General features: G+C 35.6%; 1 protein-coding gene across 1 annotated transcript; it reads left to right on the forward strand.

Annotated features, from left to right (window-relative positions):
- Positions 1–665: 665 nt before the first annotated feature.
- On the forward strand, positions 666–17597 carry LOC117108747 (phosphoacetylglucosamine mutase-like). The gene is made up of 18 exons (XM_033250879.1): positions 666–807; positions 1278–1379; positions 2094–2164; positions 2584–2713; positions 3806–3901; positions 5056–5129; positions 5486–5613; positions 6968–7120; positions 7407–7449; positions 7855–7935; positions 8553–8596; positions 9219–9332; positions 10521–10622; positions 11358–11413; positions 11616–11679; positions 12702–12824; positions 13423–13596; positions 14145–17597. The coding sequence occupies exons 2-18, from the start codon at positions 1279–1281 to the stop codon at positions 14232–14234; spliced, it is 1644 nt and encodes a 547-aa protein (XP_033106770.1). The 5' UTR covers positions 666–807; position 1278; the 3' UTR covers positions 14235–17597.
- The last annotated feature ends 1449 nt before the right edge of the window (positions 17598–19046 follow it).

Below are 19046 nucleotides of genomic sequence, written 5' to 3' on the forward strand. Positions count from 1 at the left end.
AGTGTTAAAACATCAAAACACTTCGAAAAAGCATGCAATATCAGCTGCTATTGTGGAATCAAAGCCTGTAGGTACGGAGGTTCTAGTGTTTATAGGGAGAGGGTGATAACTTATAAATTGACTCAAAGGCCGCATGCACATCAGTGGCGTATCTAGAAGTCTTGAAATGGGGTGCTGAAGGGTGGGGGGGGGAAGGTGAAGTGGGCTCGATGATCAGTTGAGGGGCGCTTCGCAAAATAAGGTGATTTTTTGAGGGGCGCTTCGCAAAATAAGGTGATTTTTAACTACTTTAACGTGATTTCTGGGTGTGACTGGGTGGGGGAGTAATTTTTTTTTTGGGTGGGGGCTTCGCGCACCCCCTTAGATACGCCACTGGTGCACGTACGCGGATACGCACGCATGTTCATGGCTTATTGTTTTATATGACAAATTAATATATTTTAAAGTGAAAATCGGATAAAAATAATACTGTTGTACATGTTTGAAGAAAATTATATTTTCTAATACTGTATGACAAACTGTATTGCCAAGTTCTATTGTAGGTCAATCAACCGGGGCGGGCGCCAGGTTACAGTGGTATGGTCCTTGCCCGAAATAGACGCACTATGAAGACACTAATGACGTTCCATAGCGAAACATTCTGTTGACTTGTGCAAAAAAAAAAACAGCAAACGTGGTTAACTGCAATTTCTTCTGTGTATGCGTGTGTACACGAATGTTTGGTGGTCTACAGTTTAAAGTGTTGTTTGTTAAAACCAACAATTTCAGTTAAGGCATATCGAAGCAACAAGTACAACATTTTAGTGGGTAAGTTATATCAGGCTATGGTTAAATACGTCTTTACTTTCTTCAATAAACCTAGGTGGGCCTGGGCCTATAGGGCCTGTACTACTACTAGGCCTCTACTAGGCCTAGTCCAGCTATAACGAGAGAAGAGGAGGCCTAGCTAGGCCCTAGCGCTGCACTTAGGCTAGGCATAGGGCCTAGTAGTACTACTACTCGCCCTATGCTACCCTACTAGGCTAGGACCTCAGTCTAAGCCGTGGGCCTCTAGTAGGATAGACCGGCACTGATGCACTTTTTTAGTAGAAAGTGGATATATTTACGTTGCCGTAAACAAATCAATAAAGGATATATTTACGTAAATGAAACAACGCATGCGCAGTCATAAATAAACCTGGAATTACTGTTGATTACAGCACACTGATTTTTTTTTAGTTTCATACTATTATTATTAGTCTTACATTTTGAGCTTTCTCCCTTATTATGTTTACTAGCATGGATTCATCATGGAAAAAGTCTGTTTGCCAAGCTGCTGCACAACACCAGAAGCATAAGGACGAAACATATACGTATGGAACGGCAGGTTTTCGAACCAAGTATGTCTGTTTTACGAATAACTTTGTATTTATTCCCTTTTAAAACCAGACTCCGGAGGATAAAAATTCTTGATATTTCAAGTACAACTGAGTCTTCTCAGACACTGAAGGGGTGTGTGACGAAATATAAGATATAGATATTTGAATATTTGAAAACTGGTGGCAAATAAAAGGTTACTTTACTGTCTACTCCAGTTTTTAACTTTTTATTATTAAAAAATCTGTATCTTATTAAGCATTTCCGAGTATACCCCTTCTATTTAGTGTCAAGAAAAATTTCAAGAACAATTTTTCCTCCAGATCTTGCCTTTATAAAGGTGCTATATTATGCAGCTTTTGTATTTTCTTATTTTATATGGATATTTGTGTATATATGTTTGTGTTATTTAATATGAAATAAAAGTGATTAAAAGTTATTAATTATATTAATATAATTAAAGATCATTTTGGGACTGATTCTTTCTTGGTCTTGGTCAACTTTTACTAAAGATAAAGTATAGGTGTTTGACAGAGCCAAAGAAAGGTGGTGTTTAAATTTAACATGATTTTGATTCTTTTTATTAGATTTAGTTTATGAAAGCAGATTTTAATATATTACAATATTTACAAAACAATGTTATTAATTATGGTAAGATACTACAATCTCATGTTGATTTCATGCCATGATTGCCTCTTTCAGTTTCTTCTCTATGGTTTTTTTTTTTTATATTTTAGAGCTGATCTGCTCGATTCAGTAATGTTTCGTTGTGGTGTCCTAGCTGTTCTCCGGTCAAAGAAAACTAAATGTAAATATTTTGTTATTTTGATTAAACCTAAAAACGTTTTAAATGTTTGTGTTTTTTTTTTTTTAATTTGCCTTTAAGTTTAATTTATTTTTGTACATTTTAAAAATCTGTTGGTCTTGAGTTTTCTTGAGAAGTCAGCCTTCAAAATTCACAATTTTGGGCATTTCTCAGGCAGAAACCATCACCAAAATCGTTAAAAATTGTTGTTTTAACATTGAAAATGGGGGAAAATAACAACCTAGCATGATGTATAGATATGTAAAGATTAGTTTAGTGCAATAGATTTCAACAATTTTGACATTCCAGCATGTTTTGGCTATTATCTCTGAAACACAATTTGCAACGAGTGAATGGTTTGACTTTTCTTTGCCACATAAGAGCACAAGTTTTGTTAACAACAATTACTTATTGTCTTACAGCTGCCATTGGAGTAATGATCACAGCGTCACACAACCCACAGTGTGACAATGGGGTTAAAATTGTTGAGCCAATGGGAGAGATGCTGATACAAGACTGGGAGGCATATGCAACAAAATTAGCAAACGCAAGGTAGCCGTTTTTTTTTTTTGTTAGTTGTGGTAGTCTTTAAGAGTATTTACACAAAGCATGTCGCAGCGGCATGCGAGCGAGCGGCACGTGACAGCGATGGTGACAGGGATAGAAACATCCACATAGCTCTGTGTAAATATGCCTTATAATGGTTTACTGAAGATACATTCAAAAGAGATTTTCTCAGTTAATCAGATAGTAGATATTAATATTGTTTGATGAGTTGTTGCAAGGTTTGTTGAATCTTCACTTGTATTGGGCAGAGAGTCTTGTATTAAGGGGCTATAATCTTTGGATTGTAGATTTTCTTAGTGGTTGTCACTTTTGAGGATGATAATGAGAAGACTGACGATTGGCTTGTAGCATACCTATGTGTTTCGTTGTTTTTATTAAAATTCATTGAAATTATATAAGGATTACTGAAAGAACAAGATACCTAAATGGCAATAGATAACTTTCACAAATTAAATATGTCTGAAAGAGTAAGGCTTACAAAGAGGTCAGCTGTGTAGGTACGTACTGTATGTCAAAACTGAGGTAACTAAAATTTCCCGTTTTTTTTAATCATATGCGTTTGAGCTTTGTTCCGATTTACCCCATGTCCCATAAAAATCCCATATTTAAACATTTAAAGTATTAAATAGCAAGTAGTTATGGTCTTTGACAGGTTCAAAGATAAACTGTTAAAGAGATTTTCATTTTTTACAGAATTAATCAAGTTCCATCTTGATATGGTTAATTTTCAGGCTTTGCATTATATAAAGGTAATAATAATAATAATAATACTAAAGCTGTGTTTTGTTATAGCACCTAATAGATCCCAGATTCTTCAGGCACTTTACATGTGTTACTATGGTGGAAAACCGTCCCCCACTGGACACCAACCTTGTATTTCTGAGTCTAGGTTTCGGGGCAAGGTATTACACATTTTTGGCGTAACTACATTCACTTTAAACTACAAAGCCAAAATATCTATTTTTAAAAGTGTAGTTATATCTGATGATTGGAACAATGTTGCTTGTAGTGAAACAGTTAAGAAACCAAGCCTGGCTGCTAATGACACTATATTTCCTCTTTTCACTTTTGTCACAGCAATGAGGGATTTCAAGATGTTGTTGATGAGATAGTGAATGCATGCAACATAGATATGTCTGTCTCGGCAAGAGTCATCGTAGCAAGAGACACAAGGTAAACATTGCAACAAAAATAGTTGCAACTTAACAACCATTTTCAATATTTTCCTAATTCTGTTGCACACTGCTAGTGAGTAGTGTGAGACAAGTTTTTCAACTCTTTTCAATAAATGAATTGACTCTCACGCATCCCCTATCGCCAAATCCTGCATCCGCCCTAGAAGGGACAAAGAACTAATGACTTAAATGTCTATACTAACTTGTATTTTAGTCATCTAGCTTATTGTAAATAAAGAGAGCAATAATGATATGAAACTAGGGAGACGTTGATCCTCACAATGACTCATGGTCTTCATGGTTAAACATACACATACACAGAGGTTACAATCCGTTAAGCATACTGATGTCTGCTGCCCTAAAAAATGGTGCTAAGGCAAAGTTAGACCTACCAATTTTCACACCCAAAAGTAACAGAGAATGCATTTAGGGGCATCTAAATTCCCTGGACCCTCATATGACAGGTTTCAAACCAAAAGTCCCAAGCCTGCAAACTTGTTAAATTCGAAGTCTGCAAAATCTTCATCAATAAACATTTTTTTGTTCTCTTAGCTGGTTTGAAGACTAATCACCTTCTTGTACCCCAACGCAATGTTGTAATATTTGGTGCATATGATATAATCTAAATGCCCTAGAATGTCATGGTGGTCAAGAGATCTTATTGACCTAGAGATGGATGGACGAATGCATTGATTTATTCGGTAACCAAAGATAACCCACAAAAGTATGAAGGCAGCTTATTTCCTGTGGGGTACTTCTGGTGGTGATATCATAGGCATATAAATACATATTCCCCAGAGGTTTCTAATCAAAACAGTATAAACAATCCAAAATAAACAGAATGCAGGTCCAGAGAGTTCGCGATTATAAATATACTTTACATTTTATTGAAAAGGTTTCTACTGAGTTTTCAAGCAAACAGAAAATTTATGTAGGGCCCCTAGGAAGCAGTGGTTGCACCACAGATTTTCCCAAGGTTGGGAAAGGAGTGGGAGGCAATGTCCTTGATGGGAAGGCCATTCTCCTAGCTGGTTTGATGACCCAATCACCTATATAATACTCAGAGACATTTTCCATTATTCTTACGTTAAAATATAGAAATGATGAAATTACATGTGATTGTTGATACATATTGAATTGTTTTACATTTAGACCAAGTAGTCCTAAGTTAGCATCTGCTGTTGTTGATGCCATCAGGTCACTTAATGCTGACTACACAGACTATGGTGAGTGTGTTTGATATTCAATTTTTTATTTAATGATGGCATGCCTGGTTTCTTAATTTATGGAAATATGCTAGAAAATAAAAAAAAAACATATAAAGCTCATCCAAGCTGAGTGATCATTTATTCCATGAAAGCAAGGAAGATTAAAAATTTGTCTTTATATTTTATATACTGGTCTTATACATTTCTTATTTCCACCAGGAAAAAGTCATGAAATAGTAATTGAAAATCTTTATATTGGTCATGAAAATCTTGGAATGGTCACGGAAAATCCTTTGAATAGTTGTGGAACACTCAAGAAATTCGATGTTACTGCTCATGTTCAGTGAATAAATGTGTTTTTTTTTTTTTGCTAGGAATCCTGACAACGCCTCAATTGCATTACCTGGTCAGGTGTGTTAACACCAATGGTGAATATGGACAAGCTACAGAAGAGGGCTACTACAAAAAACTCTCTAAAGCCTTCGCACAGCTTAAGTTGGAGGTAGTACTTGAAACAATAATCAGCAATATGTTTTTAGCCCTCAAAATTTGTGCTGGCATTCGATTAATTATATCAAAGCAATTCAACAGGACGCACATCTCCGCTCTCGAACATAGCGCGTGCGTACACTCCTTTGGTCTTTACTGTGGCATCGACAATCCGATACTAGTTGCGAGTACAGGCATCAATTATTAGTCTATGCGTGCCATACGTTTTATGGTGTTAGTTACTATTTTATTAATTTTGGGTACTTCGCAATGTCTGTTGCATCTGATTTCTTTTGACTGCGAGCTTGTTAAATGCTTCTATCAACTACAATTTGATTTGTGAAAATTGACCAAGAAAATGAAAATAATAGCAATTGAAAATTTACGAATTTTATAAAATTTCATGTTCTTATATGTAACATTAAACTGTAATTTTGACAATGTTGGACTAAGGTGCACAAAACGAATATTTGAGTAGATACAGAAAATTTATTAATTTTTTTTCTGCGAAGTGAGTCTCATGAACGACAATACACCACAACATCTGTAAAATTAATGTTGAAATGAAGAATATAATTTCAGTCTAATGTTAGTACAACATATCATTAAGCCTTTGTAATCACCGCATGACGCGTGATTATCATGGCAACTAACACGCGTGTGGGTAATTTGTCACACGCTGACGATTACATGGTCTGGTTGCTATGGTCTTTGTGACGTTCAGCGTGTAGGGACGCACGGCGCCTAGAATGTTGATGCCAGAGTTACAACCTTTGATGTCCCGAGATGTGCGTCCTTCTGTTGAATTGCATGATTATATCACTTTTGAATTGCCTTAATTATATCAGCATCAAGACACCTAACTGATGATACATCTTAATCTCCGTAGCCCAGTTACGTGATTGGATTGAGAGTTTTGTAAATAAAAAATTGCATTTGTTAACTTTTTACTTATTGTTATATTTGTTTTTTATTTCCTAATTTGGCATCATGAAACATATAAAGAATATAACTTAGGAAATATAGTTGAATGGCCAAGCGGTAAGATAGGGGTGCCGCTAATTACAGCCCTAACATCGGCAATGGTTTAAAGTACTCATTGCATCTTTCAGAACAGTAGAGAGTTACCTCGATGCTATGGCTCATTTCAGCCTCTGTCATTGTGGAACGATGTGAACTAAGCATCTCTCTACAGCTGCTACTGTAGTCACAAACCACACCCATATACATTTCATTTCAGGACAATGATGCTGCGAGTTATGGGTTACTCCCCTACCTTTAACTTTAATTTATCAATATTCTTTCATTTGAATTACTTAAAAAGTAAAAAAGTCATTAAGATATTCTAAAATAATTTTCTTCATCAGACTTCAGGTGATAATGCATACGTACCAGAAATAAACGTAGATGGAGCAAACGGTGTTGGTGCCCTCAAAGTTTTACAACTCCAGGAGGAGTTAAAGGGCGCCCTCGATATGACTGTCTTTAATGATGGCTCAGTTGGGAAACTCAATGAACAGGTAAACATACTTCTCGTAGGCCTATCACACATGTGGAACTTGAAAACTTGAATCCTACAAGGGGTTTTACTCTGAGAACCTGACCAAAGGCCTAAAGCAGAATCTTTGCTTGGACTCCACTCTCAGATTCGTTGGACCATCATGAAACCACCATTGTTGCTTATACTGTACAAAAGTATTAAATATTAAAAGATATATTTTCATATGTTTCTTTATCATTTTGATCATTAATATATATATTTACTTAACATGATGTGGTTTAACTAACCTTGTTAAATGTTTCTAGTGTGGAGCAGACTATGTCAAAGTTCAACAAAAGGCACCTGCAGGTGAGGCATTTGATTGGTACATTCTCAACATTGTAATAATCTGAATACAACATACCTGAGTAAAAGTCAACTATGGTTAGCTAGCGTTTTAGAATGTGCTGGGGGATCCAGAGAAAAATTTGGGTATTGGTCATGCGATGTAGAAAGCACCAAGCTCGGGTGGTGTTTGAGATTTTGTTCAGAAATTTTGTTCAGAAAGTGCAGACAGTAATTTTTTACTTAATGTTGCCTAATTAATTGTAATGCCTTTATTGTAGAATATTTATGTGTTTAGTGGAGTTGTGAAGTTGTTTTGTAATGTTTTTCTCCCCTTTTGTTAAACTTCAATTTTGAATGAGAGATTGCAATAAAGTTCTTCGTATTTCGTATTTAGTATTATTGTTAATATTCTTGATTTTGTTCCAGGTGTAAAGTTAGAGGAAGGCAACAAATTTTGCAGTTTTGATGGAGATGCAGATAGAATTGTATACTTTTTCAAGGCTCAAGGTAATCTTGAAAATATCTTAAATTTTTGTTAAAAGCAATTTAAATTGCCAGTCTCAAGCAGGGGCATATCTCACAAAAGAATCTTGCTCCCCCATTGAAAATGTCTGAAGCCAAAATAGCATGCTCAAGTAGGTGAAAATCGCCTCATATTACCTTATTTTGCGACCTAGTGCCCACTCAATCATCTAGCCACTCCACATTTGCGGTCCCCGATCAGCCAGTCTCAAGCAGTAGCGTATCTCACAAAAGAATCTTGCTCCCCCATTGAAAATGTCTGAAGCCAAAATAGCATGCTCAAGTAGGTGAAAATCACCTCATATTACCTTATTTTGCGACCTAGTGCCCACTCAATCATCTAGCCACTCCACATTTGCGGTCCCTGATCAGCCAGTCTCAAGCAGTAGCGTATCTCACAAAAGAATCTTGCTCCCCCATTGAAAATGTTTAGTTGTTTATTAAGTCTTTTAATTTTGTTTTGTGCTTGTTGAACTTGTACAAGATAAAACAACACCCTACCCCTACCCAATGTAAGATATGGTTTTGTTGTTGTCAGACTATTTTATATCAAAATGCTGTAGAATGAATTTTTAAGTTACTGCTATTTTGTTATCTCTTAGATGGAAACTTCAGACTTATGGATGGGGACAAAATAGCTACATTGGTACGTTGTTTTTTTATAATTAATGCCGGGCAATCACAGCTTCGTATGACCGTCGCACAACGATTGTCGGTAGCAGTCTGAAAGGATCGTCATTAAAAAACGGTCTGTTACACGCGCGTCGCTTTGCGTTATTTATAGAATCGTGTCGGTCGACGGCCGTCGTGCGCAGTTAGTGCGCGGCTTTAGAACGCTGATTACAACTTAAATTGTAATGACGAGTAAGTAAAGGAATCACTTAGTACCACTTTCATATAACAATGATAATGATATATAAATATAGAAAAATCTATTATTTTTTGTTTTTCCTATTTTAAATTAATATTTAAAATTTTGGCCGGGTCATGAGGACTCCCAGGCAGCCACAGCACACAGCAATACTGTCACGGATACATTGTCTTTGTCCTTTATCCTGCCTAACTTCCATGTAATAGTCATTTGAAGAGCTGGATGATCAAACCGCATTTGAAACCTGATGCCACTCTGGTTTGAACAGGGGCGCTCAGTGCAAGAAGTAGGGACATTTCCTCTCTGTCAAACATGCTTTATCGTCAATATCTCTATATTAAGTATTATTAAGGATTATTTTGATTACATGCTGTATATAATGTATGTTTTTTATTAGATTGCTGGCTATTTGAAGGAACTTATTGCATCAATTGGTCTGAATTTACAGCTAGGCTTGGTGCAGACTGCCTACGCAAATGGCAGTTCAACACTCTATGCCTCAAATGAAATGGTAGGTCATCAAATGTGCATGTTGTTCGGTATTTATATAGTGCCTTTCCTTTAAGTTGAAAAGCATGATGTTTTGCCTGGTCATTTGTTTCGCATGCTTAAATGTTGCTGCCGTATTGGCGCAGTAGCAGGCAACCCCACCAGGTAGCCATTTATAATTCTGTGCGGTGTGGAAATAGTTCTACATATAGTGCATCACTACCTATGTATCCATTCAATGGGGTCATTCTAAGGGGTCATCTGTGTCTCCCCCCCCCCCCAATATATTTGAAATTTGTATCAATGGGGGAAAAAAAGAAAATTACATTAAAATGTAATGACACTGCCTCTTCTGCTGTTGCTAAATAGTCCAATCATAGAATGACAAATATAGTTTGTATAATATACTAATACTTACATCAGATTTAGTGTTCTGCCATCAGGCAAGTGCTTGGCTGCCAACTCCTCCAATGCGTCTGTCCTCCGCTCTTCTCTTCATTTCCACGTAAGGGCTCTTATCCTTTAAATCGTCCATCATCCCTATCCTCCTTGTTGGGGATTGTTGAAATTCGGACAATGAGATCGTAAACATGTTGTTGCAATGAACTATGACCATAAATACCGCAGGTGTTTAGCATCAAATCGCTTTATTATGCTGTCTTACAATGCAGTTATAGCATAGTGTTCTACTGTATAAAATGGTATAGTACAGTATAGCATAGCATATATATTCAACAACTGTGTATATTCTTCCTGGAAAAGAAAGAAAATAAAGTTGTCTTATGTAAGCACATAGAATCTACATGTCTTATCATTCCAGTTATTGAACAGTTTTAAACAAAGATAAACATTAAACTCGATAACAAACTCTTAAACAGTGCCCTCTATAGTACAGACTTACTCTGCTGAGATTATTCTGACAAGCTCTAATTTATGAGTAGCGCCCTCTATAATATAACTTTCTTGAACGACATCATTAATCTCGAGTATTACAGTATTACTATTATGATGAAATTATGAATAAACCTCAAATAACATTATAATAACAATAATTATTAAACCCTATAATTCATTTGCACAAACTGTAACTAAGCAGTAAGCTGCTATTGTGAAGCACAGCGCCTGGAAAAACAATATAATAATGTCTGCAATATTATACTAGTCACTGTTAAATATCTTTACTCAAGGAATTTGTAATTGTTTCATTCAGAAAGTTCCGGTAGCATGTGCAAAAACAGGTGTGAAGCATCTTCATCATAAGGCCTGCGAGTTTGACATTGGTGTGTACTTTGAAGCAAATGGACATGGTACTGTAAGTAATCAAAGTTCAAAGCTCATTTCATTAGTCATATAGACCGATCCATTCACATTGTTTAATTTCCTCTGCTACTTTGCACCAACGTACATAATAATAATATTAATAATAATAGATGGATTTATATAGCGCAAATAAACAAAGTCTCTATGCGCTCGGGACTAGATGTTGCACTTTTCCATAACTTTCTCCTCCCCTGAGGGTTACTTCACGTCCTATGCAGCCAGTAAACCGACGCACTTTCATCTGTCTGTGAACCAGTGCACCGGGGTAACCCCCTACTCATCTCGAAAGACGTACTGGGTTCTTTAAAGTGCACATGAGCATATGTGTACACTGGGCCTACGGTTTATAGTCCTCATCCGAGAAAACTTGCTCCACCACCAGAACTATAGGTGCGAGTCGGTGCCGATATGATCATGGTGTCCCTGCCTTAACCGCTCGGCCATTTGGCTCACTCATGAACCAGATATGAACGCGGAAACCACAAGGAAGTTTCTAATTGGATTTGTCTATACAGCAATAGTCTTCAAACTATTACTCTTAATGTTACATCTTTCTAAATGTTTTAAATTGATGCTGCAATAAAATACACCTTAATTATTTCTTCAGCCATTGGTAATTCTTTTTTAATATTTTGTGCAACTTATGTGGTGGTATGAGCTCCTTCCATCCTCTCACCTTTGTAGCCATCCTGTGAATGTTTCTGATAATAATGTTCTTCTTTGTTAGGTTATATTCAGCAAAAATGCAACCAACGTTATTAAGACAGCTAGTGAAGACACAAGGTATTTAAACAGATTTCCTACTAGCCTAGGATCTAGGCCATTATTTCTTGTAAATTTATACAGCCTGAATAGTTCCACCAGCATAAGTAAGCCATGTTGCTATGAATCCTATACCACTACAGATTCTGATCCCATTCTTCTATTATCAATTCAACGGTAGTATTTTTATGATTTAATCAAAGTACTATTTTCATGTTTTTAGTTTGACAGAAGATAAGAAACAGGCTGCAGTTCGCTTGATGAATATCATGGACTTGATTAATCAGGTAAAAATGATTGTATGAACTGCTTGTTCTCACTTGTCACAATCTCTTTTTAAACACTTGTTTGGTCTAAAGTGGAAGTACTATTAAAACCTTTAAAATTACAGAAAAATATTTGGAGTTTACAGTAGACCGAATTAGTCACCAAACCAAAGCCGCTATAGTGGGTATAACATCAAAACAGTACAGCTACAGTAGGTGGCAGTTTTTTCACACAATAATAAGCATCTGCTTGAGTAAATTTTGACAGTCTCAACAAACTTTATTTATTTGTACATTTTATTGTGAAATAACTTATCAAAAAGCCTTGGTAAATATTTCTTCAATAAACGTCACAGCATTGACCCGCTACATTTGAAATGCAGTAAAAGAAACAAATGGAAAACTTGAACATTCTTGCATAGCCTCCTCGCATGAACACAGGCCTAGCCCTAGACTAGGGAGTCATACAAATAACGTTCTCCCCAGACTAATTAAAAGCGATCATCTTAGTCAGCACTGGATGTGGCAAGTCGGGCCTAAGCCCCTAGAATGCATCTCAAAATTCTTCATATTTTTAGTCAATTTAAATTTAAATCAAATCAACCTTAATTTCATGAAACTATGAATCATTCACAGTGTATATACTGTTTATAAAAAGTGTCTTCTACACTAACTTCATTACATTTTAAACGATTTAATAGACACCACTTTCGACTCCAATCAGTGCATTAGAATAGGACGATGTAAACAATTTTTAATACCCATTCGGCCAAATTTTGATGACGTCATCTTTGGTGAAAATTTTTTTTTTTTTTAATTGTGTTATCTGCCTATGTAAATAGTGTTTGTTATCTTTTATTCAGTTTTAATTAATGTGTTTTTTATATGCCTTTTTTATATCTGACGGGGTCCAGGTTGCAAATCCTGTGCTTCCCTGATCACCCATGGTGCTACGACTGGTGTTTGCAAGGTTTAAGTTGGAAGTCAGTTGGATAAAATTGATAATTTTTTTAAAGTTTATTAAGTGCGTTACTTTTTTTCAGACCGTTGGAGATGCAATATCTGACATGTTACTCGTGGAGGCCATCTTGCAAGCTCGCCAATGGAGTTTGGAGAATTGGAATAGTGCCTACAAAGACCTACCAAACAGACAACTCAAGGTTAAGGTACAGTAGTCTGCCTATGTTAATATCCTTGTAGAAGCTATACACTGGTGGAGCCAGGATTTGCCTGAATGGGTGTCTGATGTTCCCAACACAATGGCTGATCTCCCAAATGAGAGCATAAGGCAGGGAGACCAGGGGAAGCCCAGAATCCCTTAGGGGAATCCAGGGCTCTCCCTGACTGGAAGGCCCTACACCCCCCCCCCACTTATTGGCCCCACCACTAAATGGCTACCTATTACATTCTATCACTTGTGTAGTGCTACTTCTGATAGTATGCATAACATGTTGTAAGTGTGCTCTATTTATTTACACTATGTTACCAAGCTGGGCCAATTACCGTAGTTAATCAAAAGACAGATTTTCTTTGAATTGAACTTTTGGCTGAGAGGTAATGTTCCTGCTTTTTGCGCCGTTGACCCAGGTTCAAACCCGACTTGCTTCGATTTTTAATGGGAGTTTAGTCATTCGGCTCCTGGAATATCCCTCGCATTGAGAGTTAGGCTCGTTAAGGAACATGTTTGTGACAATACCTTATATTATTTGCAATATCAGTTTTTTTTAGTTATTTTTAATAAATGCTACATTGCTAATTGTTTAGGTGAAGGATAGAACAGCAATTCAAACGACTGATGCTGAGCGGCAGGCAACAGCGCCCTCTGGTTTGCAGACAGCAATTAACCAGCTGGTTTCAAAGTACAACAAATCAAGATCATTTGTGCGACCGTCGGGTACAGAGGACGTTGTCAGAGTGTATGCTGAGGCAGATACTCAGGTAGGCTACCTTTCGCAGAGCAAACGAAGCATCCTTAATGATGAGTATTAGGCACGGTTTTCACAAATATCACTACAGCAATTGCTGTCCCCAACAGCTTAGTTGTCCCGATGCACATTGAAGGCTCCGCAGTTTGTTGGCTACGAATTGGCGGACTTCAGGTTCAAGTCAAAAGGATTAATCGTTGACGTCCTAATGCATAGCACTTCATAAACATTATGTGGGCACTTCTGAAACAAGCATCCTAGCTGGGTTGTCCCCTGCTATGTAGTTTTCTGTAATGTAAAGCTTTTGTAATGTTTTTTTTTTTCATGAATTTTAATCTTATGAGTGTATGCTGTAATTTTTAGATTTTGGCATAGCAGCAGATACTACTGTATATACGGCCGTTCCAAGGCAAAACAACACAACTTTTAACAAAAATATAAAAGCAGTTTACGTTATTTGGCCATGGGATAGCCATATAAACAAATGTAAATAAAAAAAAACCAGTGAAATGATTTTCTGCTATCAATAATAAATGGCGCATTTTTTTTATATGTCTGCAGACATCTGCTGATCTACTTGCGTACGATGTTGCTGTCAAGGTTCATGAACTTGCTGGAGGGGTCGGAGATCCGCCGAGTCCACCATCGTAGTTTGCAGTCCTCTAGGCGTCACCATGTACACATTCCAGTATGCTTTCCATTTGATTCCAGAAACATTCCTTGAAAATGTTAAGATGTGCTAATTGTTTCTGGTTTAAGCAGCAATTAAGAGGAACTGTTTATCAGATGCAATACCTTGTTGGTCATTTGAAGGTGCTTCCACTAGGCTCAGAGCAATTAATATAGAGTGCAGGAAGTGATCATACGGCTTAGTGCATATTCAAAATTACAGCCAGTACTTAAGTGTTCTATTGGAATTAGTTTAGTAGGTTAGAAGCTTTGTATTTACTGTACGAAAGATCATAGTTGTAAGGGTGCTGTTGGACCACTGAAGATGGCTTTTACCACAGATGCGGTCTTCAATGTTTAGCCTAGCTATTAAGCTCATGATTTAATATGAAGACTGCCCTCTGTTGCCTGCCTTCTATTGAATCTATGTTTTAATGATTAATAGTTAAATTTTAAAATGAGTTTTAATTTGTGAATTTTAGATGATGAACAAATTAGTTTTAATTGGTGCTTCCAACATGTTAAACTTTTATTCAGGATATCTTAGATTTGGCTGTAGTGTATTGTTTATATTAACAATAATGTATTAAATTACAAAAGTAAAAGTTGCTTTTTAACCCTAAGGTAAAAATGATGACACATAAGGTATGAAGAAAACCTGCCACCTTCCAATAATGACAATTTCAAAATATTTTTTTTTCAGTCAGCACACCCACTGCTGTAAAAAATTGGAATTTCTCGAAAAAAAAATATTTCCAAGGAATCTTCCCTACAAAGTTTTTAATACCTCAAAAATAGTTATACTGTAGTTCTGGTATAAGCCCATTCTCCGGGGGCATCTCAGAACATCACATTTTCACAAATAGGAATGGTGATCCTTTTTCAAGTGACCGCATGTCCTTTTTTTTTTTTGTAGGGATGGCCAATCGAAAGAATTTTTTCAACAGTGCATGCCTATTTAAATGCAAATCTTGGATTTTTTCTAAAAGTATTTGTAAATGACAGCTAAGCTAATCATTCAATGCATGCTCAGGGCTTTTGCCTGTTGAAACCCTAATACCGTATATACTCGTGTATAGGACGACCCCCAAGTTTGACAAGATTTTTGTATATCGAGCGAATAAGACGACCCCCTCCCTGTTTCACCGTCAGAATTCCTACTTTTTTCTGCTTTTTATGGTCGTGATGCTGCTTCTAGCTTGGCTGATCTTCCACATTAATACCTTTTGATGATTTTTTATACGTTCATCAAAATCTTATTTCCTCGTATTTAAAATTGCATTCATTCATACTAACATTTAATAAATTCATTGCAGTAGTTAAGTTGCGTGTTACGGGTGATCCGCATATACGACGAGCATGATTTAATAAATCTAAAATTTGTATGTCGTGCGTATAACACGAACCCCTGTTTTTCAATTGGAATATGCAATTTTAAGCCTCATTTTATACCCGAGTATATACAGTATCTAAAAATGGCCATAAAGTAGGGTTTAGCGGTAGATTTTGCTTATACCCGAGGTGAGCTTATACATGGGAAGCGGTAAAGCTTTAGTTTCATAACACTGAACGGTCACCATTTACCTACGCAACATTGCATTTTCTACAAACAATACAATGGGACAGATAATATCTGTCAAATATTTGTCAGACTTTTAAAGTTATAATTGATGGGACATCCAATATACCGGTAATATTTATTTTTAGTTTCTTAAAAACATTCAAAACACTTTATATTTAAAAAACTCCCTCTGTGTGCATATATTTTCAGTTTTATTTAATTAATTTAATAAGATTCATTCCATGTCTCGGGACCAAAGTTAAATATATTGGTACTTATTGAACCAAGTAATCACTGGAGCGACCAGTTTTGGGACAGCCAAAACTATCTTCACATTCAATGAATAAAATGGTGGTAATGATAATTATGGTTTTTTAAATCATAATTTTATTTGGCATGACAATAAATGGCATTACTTGTGTACATCTTTCTTAACTTTAAAAAATACATTTTATTTAAATATATATTCTTCTAACACTTGACCAATGTTTATCAAAAATCTATTGCTATTTCTTGTTTTAACGGTAAATGATTTTGTATACCTATTATAGTAGTTGGCATTATCTTGTGTAAAAAATATATTTTAAGCATACTGTACATGTATGCATCTAAATAGTAATTTTGATTGTTTCTAGTTCATGTACAATAGTTTTTTTTTTCTTGTTTACCCACATTATATACAGGTATAAAGAAATATTCTAATTAAGATTGTTTTAAATGTATACAGATTAAGGATTTGTTCAAACATCAGACATGACATATACTTGTGATTTGCCCATATATTGTGTGTTATGACATCATTATGTTATGACATCACCATGTTAAGGCATTATGTTGTGACTTCATGTTGTGACTTCATCATGTTATGACATCATCATGAAATGACATCACAGGTATTTGTCACAGAAAATTTGATAGTATTTGCAGAACATATGATTCTGTGAGGATATTTTATAAAAACATCGAGTTGATTATATATATATTTTTTTGCAATGGAAACGTTTCTCTGTTTTACAATATATATTTCACAGGTCTTAAGTGTCCAAAGAGTTATGAGTCTTACTCTCTCCTGCAAGCAAAAATCTTCCGGAAACCAACCCATCTCCCAAAAGTGGAGTTTGGGGCTAATTGATTAAGTAAGTGGCACTAGGCCTTTAAAATAACTTGATTTGAGGTAATTTTTAACTACTTGAGTGTTATTGATTTTTCTTTGGACATTTTCAATTGGGGGAGGGGGGTTTGCGCACCTCCTAGATACGCAACTGTTTATATTGGACAGAAGACTTGTTTAAACGTGCCTTCTAATTAACCACATAACTAGTCTTGGGTTGGTTGGTAAGATTTTTGGTTTTAAAAAACTTTTTATATTGTAGCATTATTGAACTAAAACAACCAAAGAAAAACATTGGCATGGACCGATAAGTAAGAAAACGACAGTAAATGGTTAAAGCGTAATATAATTATATTTAGTTTTTATTTTCGGAATCTTATTTATTTTTATGACATTGGTCCACTATTTACCAGTGTTCAGAAGGCTAAGTAAAAAATACATTTTTCATGACTATTTTTTTTTTCTGCTACTTTTATTTCCAGCATTCCAATGTACTACTAGGCCTAGTATTGGAAATTTTGTATCCTCTATCTTGGCTTGTGTTAATCATAGTGTTAGCAGCAAAAAAAATATGGGCTTAACAGTAAAAATTTAAAAAAATAGATGTGCAACCTTTTTGTACTCGGCCTTGCAGCTTATTATTGTTTACTGCTTAATAAACATAGCATTGAAATTTTTGTCGTGTTAGTATTTGGTCTTTAGAAATGACGATGCAAGTGGAGATAATATGATGGACTGTCTTTCAGTAAACAGAATACATAAACACAATTTCATTGAACAATTAAATATAAATGCTCACACCCGAAGAATTTTAACCACTATTAAGTGTACACCCTGAATAGGGATCGGTCGTAGTGTTGTTAATGTTTAGTGCCTGAAAAAGTGTCCCCTTAATAGGAGTGTCCCAAAGCAGGGGGCCGGGTTCTTATTAATTATAGTTATAGCTATACACTCATGAAAGAGATCTGTGATACGCCCTAGTCTTAATCATTAAACTAAACAGGAAAATGGGATATGCAGCAAACTTGATTTGAATATTCACTTAGCCATGATTTCCCAGCTGCTACTAATAATAGATAAATAATAATTCCGCCAGAGACACTTTTATCTCCGATGAGGTGCTCTAGAAACACTCGGCTGATTGATTAATAGATCTGTTTTTGTATGGGCGGCCGTTAGGGCCAATATACTATACTCTTTATTATACTGCAGTCATCGGAGCTTTCGAGACTACGAGAACTTGTTTTTCATACAACTGAAAATACAAGTTAATTTCAATTATATATATTTATATATAAATATTATTTATGCATATATATTATATTTTTGATAAATGTAGAGATCTTGCGGTATTCTCTATGAATTTATGAGAATATATAAGATATTAACAGGATATTAATATGTAAAGTAGGCTAGTAGTAAATTCTGCAAAGCCACGTGTTATAAATGAGACAATTAACAGCATAATTTGTTTTATTGAGTTTACGTCTGTTAAAGTAATTTATTAAAAAGTAACTCAATTACTTGGTAAAAAACTATGGGGCTGTGGTGGGAGGGCCTAGTGGTGAGTTTTCGTCGGATCTACGCCATATTGTCGAAATCCAGTTTGCCGAATCCCAGATTGCCTAGTCCACTTTGCCGAAATCCCATTTTGCCGAAACTCAGTTTCCCGAAAATCAATCAAAAGCAGTGAAACATTAAAAACAGCATACTAACATTTGTGATGGAGCACTCTTTTACCGTTACTGGGTCTGTACGAACTGGTGGAGCCAGCGGAAAGTAAGGGCATAAGACATAGATAGGCCTATCTATTTATTCATCCATATTTGGAAATTGTTCTTTCCCACTCTTAAAGAAGAAAGAAATGTATATGATTTATCGGGGAAAAAAGAAAATATCTATTACATGTCTATTGTTAAAGAGGCAAATTCCAGAATTGCGAAATTGAGAATTTAGAATCCTTCCAATGCGTAGTGTGATGCGATAATTATAATAAGTGTATAAAGTGTAATTGAGATAATAATATGTAGGCCTATACCTAAATGAAATAAATAATAATTTATAATTTTTTATTTATTTATTTTTTATTTTTTTTGTAAAATGGATATGTACTGTATATACT

Source organism: Anneissia japonica, unplaced genomic scaffold, assembly GCF_011630105.1.
Source record: "Anneissia japonica isolate Jap-2015-1 unplaced genomic scaffold, ASM1163010v1 scaffold26_len2425191_cov177, whole genome shotgun sequence".
NCBI classification, from domain to species: Eukaryota; Metazoa; Echinodermata; class Crinoidea; order Comatulida; family Comatulidae; genus Anneissia; species Anneissia japonica.

Bases quoted from the DNA above. Each gene is read 5' to 3' on its own strand.
- LOC117108747 (XM_033250879.1), top strand. From the start codon at position 1,279: ATGGATTCATCATGGAAAAAGTCTGTTTGCCAAGCTGCTGCACAACAC. The intron at 11,680-12,701 runs GTAAAAATGATT...ACTTTTTTTCAG, and splicing joins TCATGGACTTGATTAATCAG to ACCGTTGGAGATGCAATATC. The intron at 12,825-13,422 runs GTACAGTAGTCT...CTAATTGTTTAG, and splicing joins ACAGACAACTCAAGGTTAAG to GTGAAGGATAGAACAGCAAT.